This window comes from Oxyura jamaicensis, chromosome 5 (genome assembly GCF_011077185.1).
Source record: "Oxyura jamaicensis isolate SHBP4307 breed ruddy duck chromosome 5, BPBGC_Ojam_1.0, whole genome shotgun sequence".
NCBI classification, from domain to species: Eukaryota; Metazoa; Chordata; class Aves; order Anseriformes; family Anatidae; genus Oxyura; species Oxyura jamaicensis.
In genome coordinates, this window is record NC_048897.1 from 9,768,795 (window position 1) to 9,787,357 (window position 18,563).

At 45.4% G+C, this 18,563-nt stretch overlaps 1 protein-coding gene across 9 annotated transcripts in view; it reads right to left on the reverse strand.

The window, feature by feature from the left end:
• Positions 1-2,384: 2,384 nt before the first annotated feature.
• The window catches only part of LRRC56 (leucine rich repeat containing 56), a 59,253-nt gene continuing 43,074 nt past the window's right edge, over positions 2,385-18,563 (reverse strand). For all 9 annotated transcript variants that reach the window (XM_035328723.1, XM_035328724.1, XM_035328722.1 and 6 more), the window contains 9 exons: positions 15,650-15,746; positions 15,072-15,269; positions 12,791-12,968; positions 10,807-11,007; positions 9,717-9,781; positions 8,299-8,429; positions 7,336-7,514; positions 4,467-4,848; positions 2,385-3,694 (listed from right to left, as the gene is read on the reverse strand). In XM_035328723.1, the coding sequence (XP_035184614.1) occupies positions 3,508-3,694; positions 4,467-4,848; positions 7,336-7,514; positions 8,299-8,429; positions 9,717-9,781; positions 10,807-11,007; positions 12,791-12,968; positions 15,072-15,269; positions 15,650-15,746 (1,618 nt within the window). In that variant the 3' untranslated portion in view covers positions 2,385-3,507. The remainder of the gene's footprint in view (positions 3,695-4,466; positions 4,849-7,335; positions 7,515-8,298; positions 8,430-9,716; positions 9,782-10,806; positions 11,008-12,790; positions 12,969-15,071; positions 15,270-15,649; positions 15,747-18,563) is intronic.

Here is an 18,563-nt window from a genome sequence, read left to right on the forward strand (position 1 = left end):
AGCACGGGTCCCAGGGGAGCTGCAGACCCTCCTGAGGGGCAGGGGCCTGGTACCTCTAGCCTGCCATAAAACAGTTTGGGGTTCTGGAGCTCAAGCCGCTAGAGATGAACAGAGAGGTTTAAAAAACAATCCTGTTTGTGAGCTAGCCCCGTTTTCTTTCAGACCCCAAGGAAAAGCTTTCTGTCTGCCCTTCGAGCAAGGCTGCCCGGTTCAGATCATCCTGAAGGCCAGATCATCCTGAAGGCAGCAGGAGAAAAACAAAGATGAAAACTGGAGAGGCCCTCAAGCACCATCCGTTCCACACCGCGGTGCTGCTCCTCCAGAGCATCTGGGGGACCGAGCGGGATGCTTGGCTGCCTCTGCTACAGGCTCCTGTGGCATTGCACGGCCCCAAGCAGGTGTCAAAGCCACCTCAAACCCTATTTTATAAACAAAGAGACTACAGCACAAACCATCTGAGCAGCCATACCCCCAGAAGTGTCTCCTGGGCTCTCCCCTCCTTGGCACCCGGGGAATGTATCTCCTCTCCCATTTGTTCCAAGGGCAAAGCAGCCCTGACAAGGCAGCAGCAGCACTTTGGGGCCAAGTCCTTCTTCCCAGCACACCTGCCCCTGCTCCCTTAGCAAAACCTCCAGCTGCTCATTGTCCTGCAGCACGGTGGCTTCTGCCAGAGCAGAGCAACTGTAATAAAGGCATCAGAGGGAGGAAAAAGGCACAGGGAGCAGGGCTGCTTCGCCCCTGCTAAGTGGGAAGTGCTTTGGGGAAATAAACAGACCCACCAGGAGCACGCGCTGAAGAGGCTTCGTTTCTGGCAGAAAGCTCTTCCCTGCGGTGCTGATTTATTAATAGGTGGTGGTGGGGAGCAGATCTCTCCCCTCTCTTCTGCTTGTACACTTAATATCAGTTTGGCAGCCAGCAGCAGAAGCCATTAATGCAGCGAGATGCTTAAAGGCATCGGAGCTCCTGGGCCGTCACGGGAGCGGAGGGACGGATGCTGACATCCAAAACTGGTCACATCCAGCTGGAGGCAAGGACTCATTCCTTAAGTGACTTTGTCCATATTTAAGGAACCAATGCAGATGAAACAGTGACAGAAGAACCCATGATGAAGCCCCCCCTCTATGTCCCTTTTGGGCCAGGAGAACCCCCACGTATCCCAGGGCCCTAGCTCCTGGCATTGCTGCTGTCTGCTGCAGGACAGTCCTGCCAGAGCACACTTTGTACCTGCTACAAGGTGCCACAGCGCTCATGCCAACCTCTTCACTCCTCGGGCCTTCATGTCACCTTTGGACACACACACAAAAAAAAAACCCACAGTGACTGAGAGAACAGAAGAACACTTGATCTGAACACGGTTCAAGTACATGTCTCGTATACCCACGCAGTGCCGCACGCACCCGAGCAGTTACTCCATCACGAGACAGTGATGGATCAAGGTCAGGTCGATCTGGACAGGCAGCAGGACAAGGGATTAGAGGTCTCCGTGATGGATAAATGATGACACAGAAGGCAGACATAGTGAGGACTGCTCTGACGACACCCATACACATTTTTTTCTTCTAATCATTAGCCAGCTTAAGGGAATTCAGCAACGCAAGGACAAAAGAATCATTTTTTCCTCACCATTTTTCCAAGCCCCCTCCTGCACCCCAGTGAAGCTCCTTGGCCAACACCTGCACAGAGCCGAGCTGTGTTTGCTGAGAGCAGAGCTCACAGGCACTTTTGGGAGTACTTTCCAAACGCACACCCAGAGTTTTGCATCTGCAGATGCACACGGGCATCTAACCAGTCTAGCCACCCTATTTTCCAAGCACAAAAACCCACTTGTGCTTTTTTCAGCCCCTTTGAAACCAAAGATGCAAACTGAGGAGGAGGCTCAGAGTATTTGGGGAACATGGCCCTACCCCTCACCCCTGCTACAGAGAAGGGGCGAATTGTTACCCGCGCCAACTGCCAGAGAGGGCTGTGGACTTCAATCAGGCTGGGAGGGTGCAGAGCACTTCGGAAAACTATGCTGCCACTTTCTTCTTTCTTTTCAAGGTCAGATGTTTCTGGTCACAGCCACTGTGTCAGTGACACTGGCAAAGAGTCAATTTGAGGAGCCAGTTTAATGACACAGGCACTGTTGTTGGGCAACATCTGGCTGGAAGTCCTGCCTGCATCCATAGTATTTCACAGAATGACACGCCATGGAGTTTTAAAGACTTTTTGGTGGATAATTCCCTCTAGTGCCCACAAAAACTGGGCAAACTAGTGTCCAGCCACAGACTATTTGTATGAGAAAGTGGTGCAACTAGCACCACGACAAGCTGAAGGTTTGGGGCCTTCGCTGCTGTTCCATTCCTTCACTTTAAGCTGACCAAAAGAAGACATAAAACAATTAATTAACTCATCATGTAATTACTGTTTTATCAAGTGATTAAAAATATATATCTAACATGGTAATTTAGACTATAAAAAACATGATGATGTTTGGTTTCAGACTGCAACAGCAATAGAGTTGCATGCCACAGACATTTGGATCAGCATTTCAGTCTGCAGCCACCAGAACAGCTGTTTTGAATCTCACCCAAATATAAAGTAAATGCCCTATTGAAAAACAAGAGATCACTTCCTTACTCGCCTGCCTGATCTTTGCTGCTGCATTATTTAAGATTACTTGCTCATATGAAATTGGAAAGGCCATTTAACCTAAAGAACTGGAAGTGAGACACCTGAGTGCACACAGGCGGCTCTGACACGGCACAGCCTGCTCGCAGAGGTCAGCACCGCTTATGAGATTCAGGTATGCAATGTCTACCCACAGCAAATGAGAGAAGTCCTTCCAGGCAGCTGTGGAGCAAATAAACATATTAGCAGAGTAACGAGTCACTCCTTCAGCATTTGGTTCCGCCGCAATGCACGGAGACCAAATGGACTAAGCTCTGAAGCCACCTGGCCTTCTTGGGCTCTTCCTGTCCTGTGGGCATCACATCTCTCCCCTGAGGCACACTCAGCTCAATAATTCCTCTTGAACCCTTGGCTTTGTCCCTAAATACTGAGGACAACAGGGCTGCTTCTAAGCCAGGCTGGCGTGTGTGATAGGAAATGCCCCATGTCCCTCACCTCCTCCAGCCCACTCCGGAAATTGCAGGCTCCAAGCCCTGTCTGGTTTAGTGTCCCTGCCTCATCCACCGAGCAGGGCATGATGCAGAGGGGAGGAAATACGTTAAGCCTTGTTCTGTTTTAGTGCATGAACTCTGCAAAAATAACCATGTTTTCTGTAATAAGGGGTTGATTAGCTCTTATGTTGATCAGCAGGTGCTCTTTAAAGAAAGCACTTCTGGACCAGCTGTAGCCTTAATTGAGGCAAATCATAGCATTTGTTTAAACTGCTCTACTTGCACAGCTCTGCTTTTAGCTTGCAGAAACAGCTGAAAGACAGCATCGATCCTTCAAATGTGAGGACTGCACGCAGTGATTGAAGATCGTGCTCTGTAAATGGCTCCAACACACCCAGGCTATCTTCTAGGACTGGGGACTCTTGCTCCGAGACGTTGTTGAGACAGCAGGTCTGTCTGGCAACAGCGTGGCCCTAGCAGTTGGGGGCCAAACTGCACTTGCTGGTCCAAACCTCTCTGAGGCTTTTGTAGCTGAGTGAAGAACTGGCAGGTGATGGTTGATCACTCCGGGGGGACTCTTGTCCATGACAGGCCTGAGAAAAAGAGAGAAAATCACCACAGTGAAATTGCACTCCAGGGCTGGATATCTGCATTGTCCCCATAGGCTCTGAAGTCTCCCACTCTGAAAACTGAACCGAAAGCTGCCAGGCCCAGGATCCACACAAGGCACAGCAGCTTTGCACACAAGGCACATGTCCTGCGTGCGTACTGTGTTGAAATACCTATGTTAACTTAAAAGTCAAGGTGTCATAACTCTTCAGGTTTATTTCTTTGAAGAAGCAATATGATGTTAACCTTACAGTAAAAGGGTCAAGAAATAACCATGTTTTGGTGCACATGACACTTATCTAATACCTACTTTATTTTTCAAAGTGCTTTCTAGCACGAATTGATGTAAATAACAAGGGGAAAAAAATCACTGTGGAACGTTAGGAACTCACTCTGGGATTTATCCAGGGAGTCTCGAACAAGTACCACTAAAAAGCTCTGCTACGGATGTAGATAACAGCCCTGCGCTGTGAACATGGGAGTGGAGCAGAATGGACAGGAAAATTCTGGGATGTTTTTCAAGAAAACACAAAACCCAAATGCTCAAGCTATAAGTAGCATGAGAAAATGTTTCATTTAGCTTTAGAAGGATAAATGCCATTTAGAAGATAAATGCCAGCACAAATAAAAGGAGTTCTTTTTACAGAACAGGCGGGGGACTCCAGAGACAGCACAGAATTCTGCTTCTTCCTGCCGTGAAGCCCCTTCTATTTTCACTAGGCATCCTGCAGGCAGAGCTGCCAGCAGCATGCATACCTGATGCTTGTTGATCCAACAGCTGCTGGTCCTGAAATAGGTCTCTGCCTGCCAGTGCTCCCGTCAGGCTGGTGCTCTCCTCGAGATCCAAAGGGTGAAGGCTCACGTGCCGCTGGTGCGCTGTGCAGGCTCAGGAGAGCAAGTTCCTTGCTCAGAGGCTGGGCTGAAGTTTCTTTCCTATCCCTTGACTGGCACTGCTGTGTCCACTGCCTGTCCTCCTCTTGGCTGGGCAGTTTTAGGCACCTTACCCCGTGGTTCCTCGTTTCCCAGCGCCTTGCTGCAACACCCCTTAGGGAGGCAGGCGAAGGGCTTTTCGGCGGAGATGGAATTAGACAATGGCTCAGGCTGGAGGACGCTGTGCCTTCCTGAGCACGTGATGAATCTGAAACATGGCAAGGAAACGCAGCAATTTACTAGTTCGTCTCGCTCCTAAATGGCCGACCCAGTGAATGAAAGGGTTTGAGGAACACTGTATGGTGGAGCTGGCTGGGCACAAGTGTCCGAGGGTGCACAGTGATGAATGCTGAACTGCTTCCTCTGACAGCCAGGGTTTGGGTTCCTTGGCAGCCTCCCTGCCAGCATGGTGCCAAGCACTAGAACTGCTCTTGAGCCGTGCACACTTCAAGAGGGACAGGCTGGCTTATGACGAGATCACCTGTCCTCCTGCCCACAGGTACAACCAGCCATACCTGTATCATTCCTGGCCAGTGTTTGCCCTGACCTGTTTTAAACACCTGAGGCCCCATCCAGCTCTCTGAAATTCAAGGCACAAGAGCAATTGCCAATGAGTGAAACCATTTTTGTATCAGACGCAGAGGTGTAAGAATAAGGTTTTGTAATTACCCTGAAAATTAGGGAAGGTGCCTGACTGTTAGGGAAAACCCGTCACTACATGCAGCACCAGCAGGTGCACTGTTCAGATTTTAGCCCATCCAATCCTCAGGTGCAATACACAGAAGAAAAATCATATTGGTGATGTATGAAGAGAACGTGCAGGCATATATGCTTAAAACCATTCTGTACATAGCAGGGATCCAATTGCTCTTGTCTATTAAAAGAACCAGCTGTACCTAATTACCCGATGTGCAGAGTCCGGGGCAGGAACACAATCTAAAGAATGTGCCACCAAAACCCGGGCACAGAAAATTCATCTTTATAACTTCTGACTGACACATATTTTACTGTCTAGGTAATCACATAAATCTGATATAAACTTTTCACTGAACAGTTTCTATCACACTGTATGATTTTAAAATGCCCGAATTTGATGGTGTTTTTTATTTTTAAGTAAAGACACTCTGAAAGACCAGTATGCCTGACTCAAGAGCCTGAAATAAAACAACACTCAAAGACTTCCAAAGCGTGCAGATTATATAGAACCGATGCTGCATACACTTTTAAATAGGACTGGTTTTGCTCAGATGACTTGTCCTTTCCTGGTCAGGATTATTTCCAGCAAGAAGCTCCACTATCAGAAAATCACATTATGTAGGGGACACTTCTAAAGTTAAGTGCTGAGACATTTAAATACCTCTCCAAACCCTGAAATATATTTTCAAGTCGCAGAGGTCAAGCGTGTTTTTAACTGCCTTGCTGAACAGTCTGTCAGCTGCTAATCTTGTATCCTGTATTTGCTCTGCAAAACATACAGATCTATAAACACTTGTGATTGTCTTGTATGAACCTTGGCTTTTTTGGTCAGTTGCTTGTGGTCTGGGTCACTCCCTCACCCCCAGGTGATTTCAAACCACTCAGTCTCATAACCAAATCCCGACAGATCTCAACACACACATCTACGCCCATCCATTCACTTTTACAATCCTAAGGGATATGACGCGGGCACACAGAGGTACTTTGGGCATTGTCCGTTAAATCTAAAAAGATGATGATGAGATCACAATAAATCATACTCAATGTGAAGAAATCATATTAAATCTAAAGAGATCACGAGATCACAGTTGAAGACTTTTCTGGTCACTGGACAAGAGGCCATTCATTTAAATTTTTCTAAACTGCTCCTGTTCTTGTTAAGGAGATATAATTTACCTTACATTTTATACAGAGAGCCTTTGAATAATTTAATTATTTTGCTAATTATGATGCTTACATTTTTTCCAAAACTATGATATTTTTCCAAACGTTTAATTGATCTATGTTGCTCTTGTAAGAAATGTAAACCCCAAGCTCATGTGCTAATACTTATTGAAGCAAAAATGTGATTATTAACAATAGAAATGGATTTAAGTCATACTTTTGCAATCTCCTCTACCTGATACGTATTTGGAATAACCATTATTAATGCTTCTAATAGCCTTAATATGATATTCAACAATCCTGCTTTCATCCATCTAACTGCAATTCCAGAGAGGTCTTTGGCTTTCTTCCTGAGTAAAAGAGCACATTTCATTTTTAATCTCTTCCCTGAACATCTTCCCAGAATTCCCAGCCGCCCGGTTGAACCTTAATCATCAGCTCAGCCATGATTTGCATTGGTGCCAACTGGGGTAAAACACAGCTCATTTGGAACAACGGTATTTTATACTAACCTGATACTGCCACAAATCAACTACACAAGGTAAAAGAGAAAGGCATGTCCTTCCTCTAGACCGGATGCTAAGCTGGTGGAAGATTGGGTTTATTTCCCTTAATTCTACAGATCTGTGCTGAAATACACCAGCTGATGGGCAGTCACCACGTCCTGCTTAGGCAATGGAATGGCTTACTCAGGGCCTGGCTCTCCAATAGGGTTTCCAAATTTTTGCTCTACAGCACAGATGCCAGACCTCAGAAAACACTGCCGGTACTAATAAATCTACCTGTGAACAGTTAGCAGCACTTGTCGCTACACAATGCCAACCCTTCCCAATACCTGAAGATGACTGTGAGACACAGGAGTGGCAGGAAGAATCAATGAGGTCCTCATCAGAAGTCTCCCTCAGCTCTTCCTCACTGCTGTCAGCCAGGCTGCAGGCTTCATCCTCTTCCTCATCGCTAACAGTTGTCTTCACCGCTTGGTCAGCCTTGTCTTGCCGACCTGTTTGTGGGCACCTGGACAACGTTGAGTAAGTATTACACATCTTGTTAGCCTTTGAGTAGAGAATATGCAGCAAGTCAAGTGCAGCTTGGTGTAGCCCCACAGGCAAATGCTGAGACTGTGGATTTAGTCACCCACAGTGATCGGCCACTTACCTGGAGATCTGGAAAATCAGTCTAAATGGATCAGACATCTAAGCTGCCTATGTCTGAAGTTAACCTGAAGCATCCTGAAGTTAACCAAGTGAAATGGTGCAGATTTAAAGTACTACTATATAAATTAGGTTCAGAGAAACCAAGCCATCTTTACTTCTAAAACAACTATCGTCTGCCTATGTGACGGGGGAATCTCAGCGGTGTAATCTCAGTGGTGTAATTTTCCTTTCAGCCTTCCATTTGGCCAGGTTGGTGTGACACTTTTGAAAATCCCCATGCACTTTCACTTTTTCCACTCTCTGAATGCAAACACTGACAGGACCAAGAATATCTTAACTTGTTATGAAAAATCATTCCTTGTACTCTCTAAGCGAGCAAGCCCACCCTATATGTGCTGATCTTCAGCCTGCTCTAGAGAGAGGACAGAACCTCCCCAAGGTTTCTTTTTCCTTTCCCCATCCCATAAACTGCCCAGGAGGGGGACCACCATAAGGATTTCCGTCCATGTCTGCAGGGATGGAAGGCAGAAGATGAAGGGCTATCCCATGAAACTGCCACCAGGTGGCCAAAGAGCTTATTTTATTTTACAGCAAAAAGTGAATCCCTGTTCTATTGCATAACAAGAATTCTCCCACACTCTCACCGCTTACGCTGTTCTCTCCATACTCTCAGTTCAGAAAAGACATCTTCCTGGCTCAGATCTTCTCCTCCTACAGAGACGTAAGGGTTTTCCATCTTCGGGCTGCACAGTTTCAAGGGGCTCACTGCAGGTGGCTGAAAAATGACAGAAGCAGCCTTGATAACCTTTCTCCAGCTCAGTTTCTGGACTTTGCATTTCGGAAGGCATCTGTATGCTGTTCCTCCAGAGTGTTGAGATCACCCCTCACCTCTTCTATTTTAAGAAGCCTCATGCCTGCCCTGTACACTGGTACAGTTCTAGGAGCTCAGCAGGAGGAACCCGGGTGGCAGGAACAAAAAGGTTTGATTTATATCCCTCTGGCAGATTGTTCTCCTGTAAACAAGTGTAAGCCTGCAACATCTATGCCAATGAGCATATTAAAACCAGTACTGCAGATACTGCACCACTCAGCGCATGGCTGCAGTCTCCTTTCACATCCCAGTTTACAACACACAGTGATTCAATCAGATGTTCACTTTTGCTTCAGTGTTTGGGCAGTGGCAGCAGAGAGAAAAGGGAGGGCTGCATTTTTTCCAGCGGTTCTTTAACATCTGTTGTCAGCATTAAGAGAAGCTGCAGACAGAGCAGTGATGCAGGTGTCCTGTACATGCCGTTTCCCTGATTTAGCACAGCCTGTTTGAACTTAAGCACATGTGTCCGTGCTGTACTGAACGTCAGGGACCATAAAAGCTAATCATGGTGAGCCAGACTGCCCACCCTTAATCCCACGGCTGTTCTCTCACTAAGTTACTGGCCCACTGACACGAACAGGCTGACCTGCAGGGCCACAGCACTGCCCCATGGCTGAGAACAACAAACTTGATATTTATTTAGTCAACAGCAGCAACCTCGTAGGCCTGGCTGTCTACACCAACATCACACTGCTGAAAAATCTTTTGCTAAACAGCTGTTGTAGAAATACCACCAGAATTCACAACTCTGCCTTGTGCTTTGAGCAGCCAGGATGATACAAATGACTTTTGTCTGCTAATTGCCCTATTCTTTGTTTGGGGGCTCATGGCACGTGTGTGAGGGAGCACAGACTGGGGTTGCGTCCAGACTAAATACTTGCTGAAAACAAATTAATGAAGTCTGAACTCCATGGCCAAAGTGGTCCCGTGTGCTTTCACAGCTCTTTACCATCCTGCCGCCTCAGCAGGGACTAGCACATCTGCACAGAGGCTTTGTAACATCAGGGCAAAAGATTCTACACCCTCTTCAAGTACCATTCCCTTTTTTGGGGGGGGGATTAAGGGGAGCAGGTGTTGGAGGTTGGAGCATAGATGAGAGTGAGCCACCAGAAATCACAGTTGAAACTCAGTTTATCACGGAATTTATGTGGGTGACCTGGCAGGAACGTGAAGCGTACAAGAAAAACATACACCTAGCTTTTGCCTCCTTGCACGAAGGGCCTTGATGGGGTTCCCACATATAACTTGGCTGAGTCCTAAGAAAAAAAAAGGAAAAAAAAAAAGAAAATATTTTACTTCAGTGTTTAGCAAAACGTGCTGTCTTTCAAACCAGTCGGCATCATTTCCTATATACAGGGGAGATGTAAGAATTGATGGTGTAGGTTCACAGTGTCAGCTTACATGGCCTGACGCTGATGCTAAGAGGCAGTTTCTCTGTTTCCTTCTGCTCCTGCCTTGCCTCCTCCACTGTGCTGGTGCAGACACTGGTGTGGTCACGTGGGAAGTAAGATCAGGAAACACAGCCAGATTAAAACAGGGTATGTATTTTTTTGTTTGTTTTGTTTTGTTTTCCTGGGTTATTTTTTCAGCCAGATCTTGAGCAGGATCAGGTTCCCCATGTGGCTATGCAGAGATTCTTTTTTTTTTTTTATCTAGCTTGTAGATCAGGTATGTGATGTCAAGGAACTGACTCCTCTCACAGACCCAACCCTGGAAACCCAAAAGAAAGGGGTGACTGATGGCAGTGACCCTGCCACAGAGAGCCTGCAGTACACACACAGCACCTTTCAGCATGTAATCCACCGGGGAGCTCGTGTGCATCACCATGCCCTTCTAGAGGACTACACTGCATGGACCACATCACAACGATTAACAAGATGTGCACAGATTTATTCACGTAAGCTACACTTAAGTGAGCCCCAGCAAGGCTGATAGGTCATTTAAAGGACCGAGCAGGACAGCTTTTGTGAAGGTGTGGGAGCAGAGCGTTTAACAAAAGGGAACTTCAGCAAGGGCGCACCACTGCAGCACGTGGCTGTCAAGAAAGACATGACGTATGGGAAGGGGGAAGCCCAGATAACTTGCACCTTCTGCAGCAAGGGAAAGCAAAGGAAAGCCCACTCTAGAGCAGGTAATTGCCACGGAAGAAAACATGCACTGAACCTGATGTAGTAGTTACATGGGTGGGTGTTATTCAAAGCACCCAGGCTTTCATCAGCAATAACAACATTCACAAGGAGGTGGAGGTGTGGGAAAGAACAGGATTAAAAAAATATATTACCATATGTCAAATCACTGGAGTCATCTTCTGGAAACAGATCATCAGCAACCATTGGATCTGGAAGAAGAGAGCCACCGTACAACAGGGGGGCATTGCTACGTCTTCCTGCACTTGCAGACCACCGGGCAGTTCCAGGGCTGGAAGCTGGGGGAGGTCTTGGGCTGGATGCAGACTGCTTTGCCACAGCTCCAAGACATGGACCTAAGGGAGAGGTTTCAGCAGTGTAAGCAGGCTTTAAACCACACCATCACTGCACGCTGCCATTGCAGTGCCTAGGGCAGGAATAAGCTGCCCCTCATTGCTGCCCAATGCACCCCCGGCCCCAGGGAACGACTACAGGCTTGCCACAGGTACAGTACAAGCCCCCAGCCTTAAAATGCTTTCCTTAATGCACAGACACCATGCAGGTGGCGACAGCCACCTTCCCAGGGCTGTTAGTCAACCAGGGCAAACCACGTACCAGGATTTACGGAAATCTGGGAATTGCAGTGGCAAATTTTTCCAGTGTTGTCTCAGAGACGCACTTCTCCAGCACAGGAAGAAAGGTGATAATTTAGTTTCATAGTGGTCCAGGACAGGATGAATTACACAAAAGCTAGTGGAGGTAGAGCCGTGAACTCCTACCTGCCCAACGGCCTGCTGCCCTGGGAGCAGAGTTCAGCTGCACCGGCAGCGTGTGCAGCCACCAATTTATAGGAGAACAAATTTCGTTTCAGTGCCTAGATGAATAGCTTGCTCTTTAAAATGTCGAGCATCTACCAGCTCCACAGCGGAGCAATCAGCACTGAAATAATACGGCCATTTCATTAGGAGCTGTGTCAGAGACCTTCCAAATACCTTGTTGTTCATACAAAGCCATGAAGCACACAGCATACGCAAGGTACCTGAGTCAATGTTGCTATAGGAAAGAAGACAATATGGGGATGCTTGAACCTGACCACGTGAACTCATCAGTTTATAGCTGAAGGCAAAAATGTAAGTCTGGCTACGCTAGAAAACAATATGAATTCAAAATTTTGTGCTCGTTCCCTACTGTTTCTCTCAGTCTACTTTGTTAACTAGTTTTCTGAACCATAGCTGATGTTGCCAAGGCAGGATCACTGAGGGATCAAATTTTAATGGATTTTTTCACTACCATAACTACTACTACATCTAATGATTTGGACCTACAGGGATTAAATAAATGACAAACATATGTACTTATTCCAAAACAAACTAAATTTTTAATGGAGTACAGTTGGCAGGCATACCTCAGCCGTGGGGGCTGGGAGGCTAACTGCATTGCCCACACTAATGGGAAGCAACAGGAGCGGTTATAGGAAATACTTTGTAATATTTAATGGAATGTGGTAAAGTGCGTGCAGCACGAGATGTAAAAGCACGGACATCTGAACTATCACCGAGGCTACAGGTAAAGGGACAACAGATTTATTTTCAAACCATTTACTCTGTCCTAATGAATGTAATGGACTTAATCACAGAGGCAAAGAAAATGGAACAGATGTATTACAAGACCACACAATTGCAGTTGCTAGGATGTTGCTACCATTAAGGCGTGGTGACCAAATTGCCTTTCCTATTATTAAATTGGAGTAGGAAATCCTGCTACATCCACACGACATGGGATTGACTGCTACCATGGAAAGGGCCGAGAACAGCTGTTGTTGAAACATTTTCCAAGCTTTGCTTCTTCTGATCATGCAGAATGAATGCTAAGCACAGACTCGCAGCTACTGCTGGATTCACTTGATACTTTACAAGTTGTTTGCATTTCTCTGATCTTAGTGGCCAGCTTTGGACAGCTTTCGTTTAAATCTGCAACATACTGAATCCCAGCTTTCCCACCTCCCAGCTGAAGAAGACAAAGTCCTTTGTCCTGTCTCTGTAATTAAGCTTTGGCTCTGAAGAGGCCAGCTTGCTCTTCATCTTTCTTTTTCACACATCATAACCTGAAAAATGAACCTTGATAGGAAATCTGACGTACCTAACCATGAAATGTCTCTGGCTAACCCAGCTTCCTTGATGGATTCCTTGATGATTAGCCAGTCCTCATTCATCTTCTTGGAAGGAGGGATAGCAGTCTGGCTTGCTGGTATTTCATCCAAATACTCCAGGTGGGGAATGAGCTTTTTCACTTCAGCTCTGTAATTATAACCTGGTTCCTGGAGAAATTGAAAGTGGTCACTTGAACAGTTCTGACCGTCCTTCAGAAGCATGGCAGTGTTCAATTTGTATGACTACTGTATAACTTCCCTATGAAGTAAACCCACTTGCCTTATTCAACAAAAATAATCCGGAGTTTCATTTCACTGTGCTTTTTCCTCACATAACTTCTAATCAAATTGATCATGAACATGTTCTGAGTGCAAACACATTCCTCCTGCCCAAAGGCCTTCTCTGCTGTTTATTTGCTGACGACTTTGGTCTTTATCTTTGTTACATTACATGTATGCTACAAAAATGAAGGCAGCCACTGATGGGAAAGCCTGGGCGTCCTCAGCATTTGTCCAGCCTCTTTGCCTGGTTTTGTGATTCTCTGCTTGTTGCATCAACAGTGAGGTTACAGCAAGACTGAAAACAGGTTATGAGTTATGGATAAAGGCACAGTGCAGCGAATGAACTGCACTGACTTTCTGGGGCAGTCTTCAGGGTACCCATATACTTTATACATCATTAGAAGAGATGACTTACTACCAACCATACTTTCTTCTGCAAGAGGTTGCATGCCAATAGCAGGTGCACAAAAGGCTAAATTGAACTGCTTTGGGGTTGCTTTTCAGTGTGCTGGAAGAACAATGCGGTCATTCCCAATGCACGTGGGCTCACTGTGACACCCAATGGGGAAAGCACAGATGCAGCTCCCTTCTGCTTGTGACATTGAATAAAATTATTCATGAGCACATGACAATGCCTGGGACCTGCAGGCAACAAGATCAATTAAGAACAACAACAATTGTGCTCAGAGCACACTGTGAACTGGGCTTTTCTGGTGGATGCCAGCAGTGGAAAGGCATCTCCACGTGGCACTTTCTTCTTTGGGAAAACTTAGCAATACCTCAGGGCAGACTGGGTCGTGGTGCTTTGCAATGGAAATACTGCAATGGAAAATCATCTCAGATTACAAATGGCAACAATGATGGTGATCTCATACATTTCCTTCTACTCAAATAAGTATAAAGCAAGAGTGCATCGCTAGTGGCAGAATATGAATGGGTGGCTTCCCTGAAAGTGATCAGCTACCTATAAAGCAATTGCTTAATCCAGACAAATGTTATGCTTTTCAGGACATTACAAGCAATATTAGAAAACTCCAGAAAGCTAAGTCCTCATTCAACACAGAGCTGTTACAAACAGAAATCTTTCAGTGCTAGCTGGATGGCTGTACACTCCCTCCCTCCCAAAATGCAGCACCAAGGCTGGCAGAGGGAACTCACCAAATAAAGCATGTAATTGTTGTTGTTAAGAGGCAGACACTGAACTCCTCTAACTGAGCCTTTAATCTTAATTTAGAAAATGAGTCAACCCATCGCCACGTTACCACGTACCGCATGTGCTCTGAACAGAGCCTGGGCTAGAGCCAATTTATAGCCATGTCCTGTTTGAGAGCAGCATCATGTTACGCTCATGGTACATTACTGCAACAGAGGCTGCAAAATTTATCATCAGGTTGTTGCTTTTGGTTTAGATAACAGAGGAAGATGAGCTCATCTGAAAATCAAATTACAGAGACCGAACAGGCAGCCTGAAGAAAGAGCAGTAAATCTAGCTGCACCATTCTGTAGATGAGAAGTAAATAAATAGGAGAGCTTTTACACAGCTGTAGCCAGAGCCACACTACAACAAGGAGACTGAGGAATGAAAACTGGCCCTCTAGGGCACACCAAAGCGTGTATCTGTATCTACTCTTTTCTATATTTAGGTGGTCCTGAAGAACTTGCTGTTGGACAGGAGATCCTCCAAAAGGAAGGGAAAAGCCTAAAGAGAGGCATCTAATTGAGACGTTATAATTGGCACATCCCCTAAGAAAAATATCAGCTACTCTTTAACCTGTTGTAAAACCCCTACAGGCTAGAATGGACCCCTACAGTCTGGGTCCACACCCTCCTTGCTCTTCCTTTAAGACTCCTGTTTGCACTGCAAGCTGTGAGAAGAGGTGTTTACTGGCTAAATGATAAACAGCAGGAGTTTGAAAATTGTTCTTATTTTTTGACACTGGCTGGACCTCAGCAAAAAATTAACATAATGTGTACAAACCGTGTTCTCACCTCTGCAGATTCCAGGTTTGGCTTCAGACAAATAAGGTTGCCCTCCACCGTCAGGCTCCTCAGTTTGCAACAAAGTCCCAAATACTGCATCTGGCTGATGTCCTCAATATTGTTCCCTTCCAGGTCCAAAACCTCAAGGTGATCCAACAAGCTCAGCTGGCTCAGGTCTGAGATGTTGTTATAGGCTATGTAGAGCTCCTGCGCAGAAGTAAAGAGAATACATAAACCCCAGGCTTGCACAAGTAACACTCAAGATTTGCAAAATATTTGAAATACTTCATGGTACAGAATGAAATAAACATAGAAGTGAACATTTTTCAAGTGTGGCTGTTGCCACCTGGGACTAATATGGAAATGAAGATTATGTTGCATTAGGCATTTTAAGGGTCTGAAGGCTACACCTCAAGTAAAAAAATACTGTAGCATCTTTTAAATCAACACATGCAATTCAAGGCATATATTCAAAGTCCTTTAGAAAAACAAAGGGTGAGAAGAGAACAAAGACTGCAATTAAAGAGAAAAGTATCAACTGAAGATAGTTATCCGATCGTCATTTGGCAGGACACATCCATACTTACTTTCAGAGAGCTGCAGGAAGAGATCCCGTCTAAATCTGAGAGCCCACAACGAGCCATCCACAGCACATGGAGATGGGACAATGTGGTTCCAAGATCCCTTAGGAAGGAAACAATTCAGGCTCTGTTTGAATGGACAAAGGAACTCAAGACTTGCTTCATGTTTCCTAAGACTTGGCTGCTGCTTCTTGCTTCAAAACATGTCACTTACAAGAAATTGCATTAAAAATGTCACCTTTGAAGGTGGAGAATACAACTGTAATTCAAACCTTTATTCCACAGACATTTTTGTTCTTGTATGCCAACGAGTCAGTCCAGTTCAGTTTGACTCAAAGTCTTCCAAGAGCTAATTCTTTCATTAAGTGAGGTTTGTTTATGCTGGCACCATTTACTCCACACTTATAACCCAAATTAATATATCAGATCTGACCGCACAGTCATCTCACTCCGTACTTTCACGGAGTTACCTTTCTTGTGTTTTGCAGTTGAAAGGAATAGCACTCTTACCAGATAAGGTTATTTTTCAATCAGCAGAAAATTTTAATTTGCTACACCCTAGGAGAATTTGCAGGAGATAAAACAGTATGGTCACTGAGGCCCTTCTCATCTTGGAATACACCTAGCAGTTCCCTTATTCATATCTCATCAGTAGGGGCTGTAGAGAAAAAGAATAGCTTTGCACTGCCCTCAGAGAGCCTCTTGCAGCTTCGCAGCAAAAATGACCAGAGCAAACTGCATGCTTCGGGGATGTTGCACAGGCAGGCAGCCCAAGAGGTCAGGAAGGAGTGCTTTTGCAAGCAGGGATAGAGGGATTATTGTCTGAGGTTTTTGTCCACTGTTTGAACACTTAAGGCAGGCTGTGTCAGGAGAAAAGAGACTGCAGAAGGCAAAATAACGCATGGCTGCACAAAAAAAAAAAAAAAAAAAAAAAAAAAAAAAACTATCCCCAGATGCCTGTCTCAAGCACTTTGTAAATACAGGGTTGAAAAAGAGCTTCCAGGATGAAATAAGCAGGTCTGTGCGATTTTCACCCCTCTGCCCTATGTGGCACGGTTTGTCCACCGGCATTATTCAGATTTATCTCACTTCGTCCCCTCCCTACCTGCCGCAGGGACCCCAGACACTGGTGGTGCCTCTGATCATCTCCTCCCTGGCTGCAGCAGGTTTAAGTAAGCACAACCTGGATCTATCGCATAGCATCTTTAAGTACACTTCTACAGCCTTTGAAGTACAGACAGGGCTGCAGAGCTAATGGTCAAAGCAAAGCAAGGAAGAAAAATCTCAGCCATACGACATCTTTCTGTCCAAAGCTGCTCCTTGTTTACAGGAGAAATCCCTCAAGTGACATAAAATAAAACCCTGCCACTGCACGTTGTGCATCTAGGCAGCTTGCCTGTACACGGGGCATTGTTACCTAGTGCTGGGATACAAGGATTGTGTGAACCATGCACATAACTAACATGGTTCCTTCTGCAAGCTTACTCTGCCAGCATCATCAGCCACCTTGTCCCTTACCTATCAGGGCAACTGGGAATATTTGCTGTTTGTATCACTGTGGCTGTGACCAGATAAGCCCCTAAAAAGAGGGAAATTGGTCACATTTCTTCCCAAGTACTCTTCCAGGCTTGCCTGTCCTACAGGACCATAGCATCTCCCTATGTCCTCATGTCTAAAGACCTTATAAAAAGGTTTTCCAGAGACTATTTACACTGCATATTTTATAAACAAAACACTGGTCCTAAAGCTTCCTTAAGGAACAGATGCCTCTCAAAGCAATAGTTACAGAAATGTATTATTTGATTTGTAAGCCGTGTGCCTGTAATAAGAAAGAAATTGAATTAAAAAAACAGAACCTACCATCAACCAAGGCCAAGACATCAATAAACTGAAATATGGCAGTTACAAGTAATGTGAAGGAAGTGCATTGCTCATTTCATGACCCACTTAACGCACTGATCAGTTTTTCAATTTTCAGGATCATTTTGGGGCAGAATTGTCTTTTCTGTAAACCACCAGTCATGGGTACGTGAAAATGGTCATTCTCATCTTCAGGCTGTTGAAACAACCCTAACCTGATCATTTTGCACACAGCATAGCAAGGAATGACAGGGATTTTATTTGTCTTGTACTTCTCACGTGAAGGAGTTTTTGTTAATATGCTTGTTATTAACATTTTTTCTGTTAATACACAGGATGCCAAAGCAAAGCAATTTATTAATTCCCACGCAGTTTTTACACAAGGCCCTGAGAAGAAACATCTGTCTCTCCTACTGCTAAAACCTTGATCTCTTAATACATTTTGAAGAAGCAGTCCCCTGCTCCTACTCAGAAGCCAATGGTCCCAGAGTTAAATCATATTTTCCCACGTGCAAATGGGACAGCTACGGTTTCCAATTCCATTGCTAGCACGTGAACGTGAGCAGTCCCTGTTCATGCTGCCTGCAAAGTCACGCACAGCACTGGGTTCACTACGAATTATTAGCTCATGTATCTTCAAGCATTCTCCTACAGCAGATACAACCAGAAAAATATGGTAATTAAAATTATTTTTAAAGCACACCCGGCTCCCTCTGTACAATTCATGCTGCAAGGTGTAGAGCCTCAGATCAATCCCTGTTCACTGACAGGTTACAGCTCTGACTCTCCTAGAGCTAACCTGGGTGCAAATCAGGAGCGTTGCATGTTTGAAGTTATACTGATCAGACCTGCCCAGACAGAAGAATTAGGGGATATATTGCATGTCTTGGGTACCTGGACAAGGCAGAACACCTGCATGTTGCAAAGCAACTCACCATTTGATAGGAGGGTTATTAAAAGGGACTGTGTCCCCCCAAGTGACCGTGTCCCTCCTTCCCTGCTGCCCGTGGCAGAGAGCAGAACTGAGCTTTCTCTCTGCCTTACCCAGACTGCAAACCTT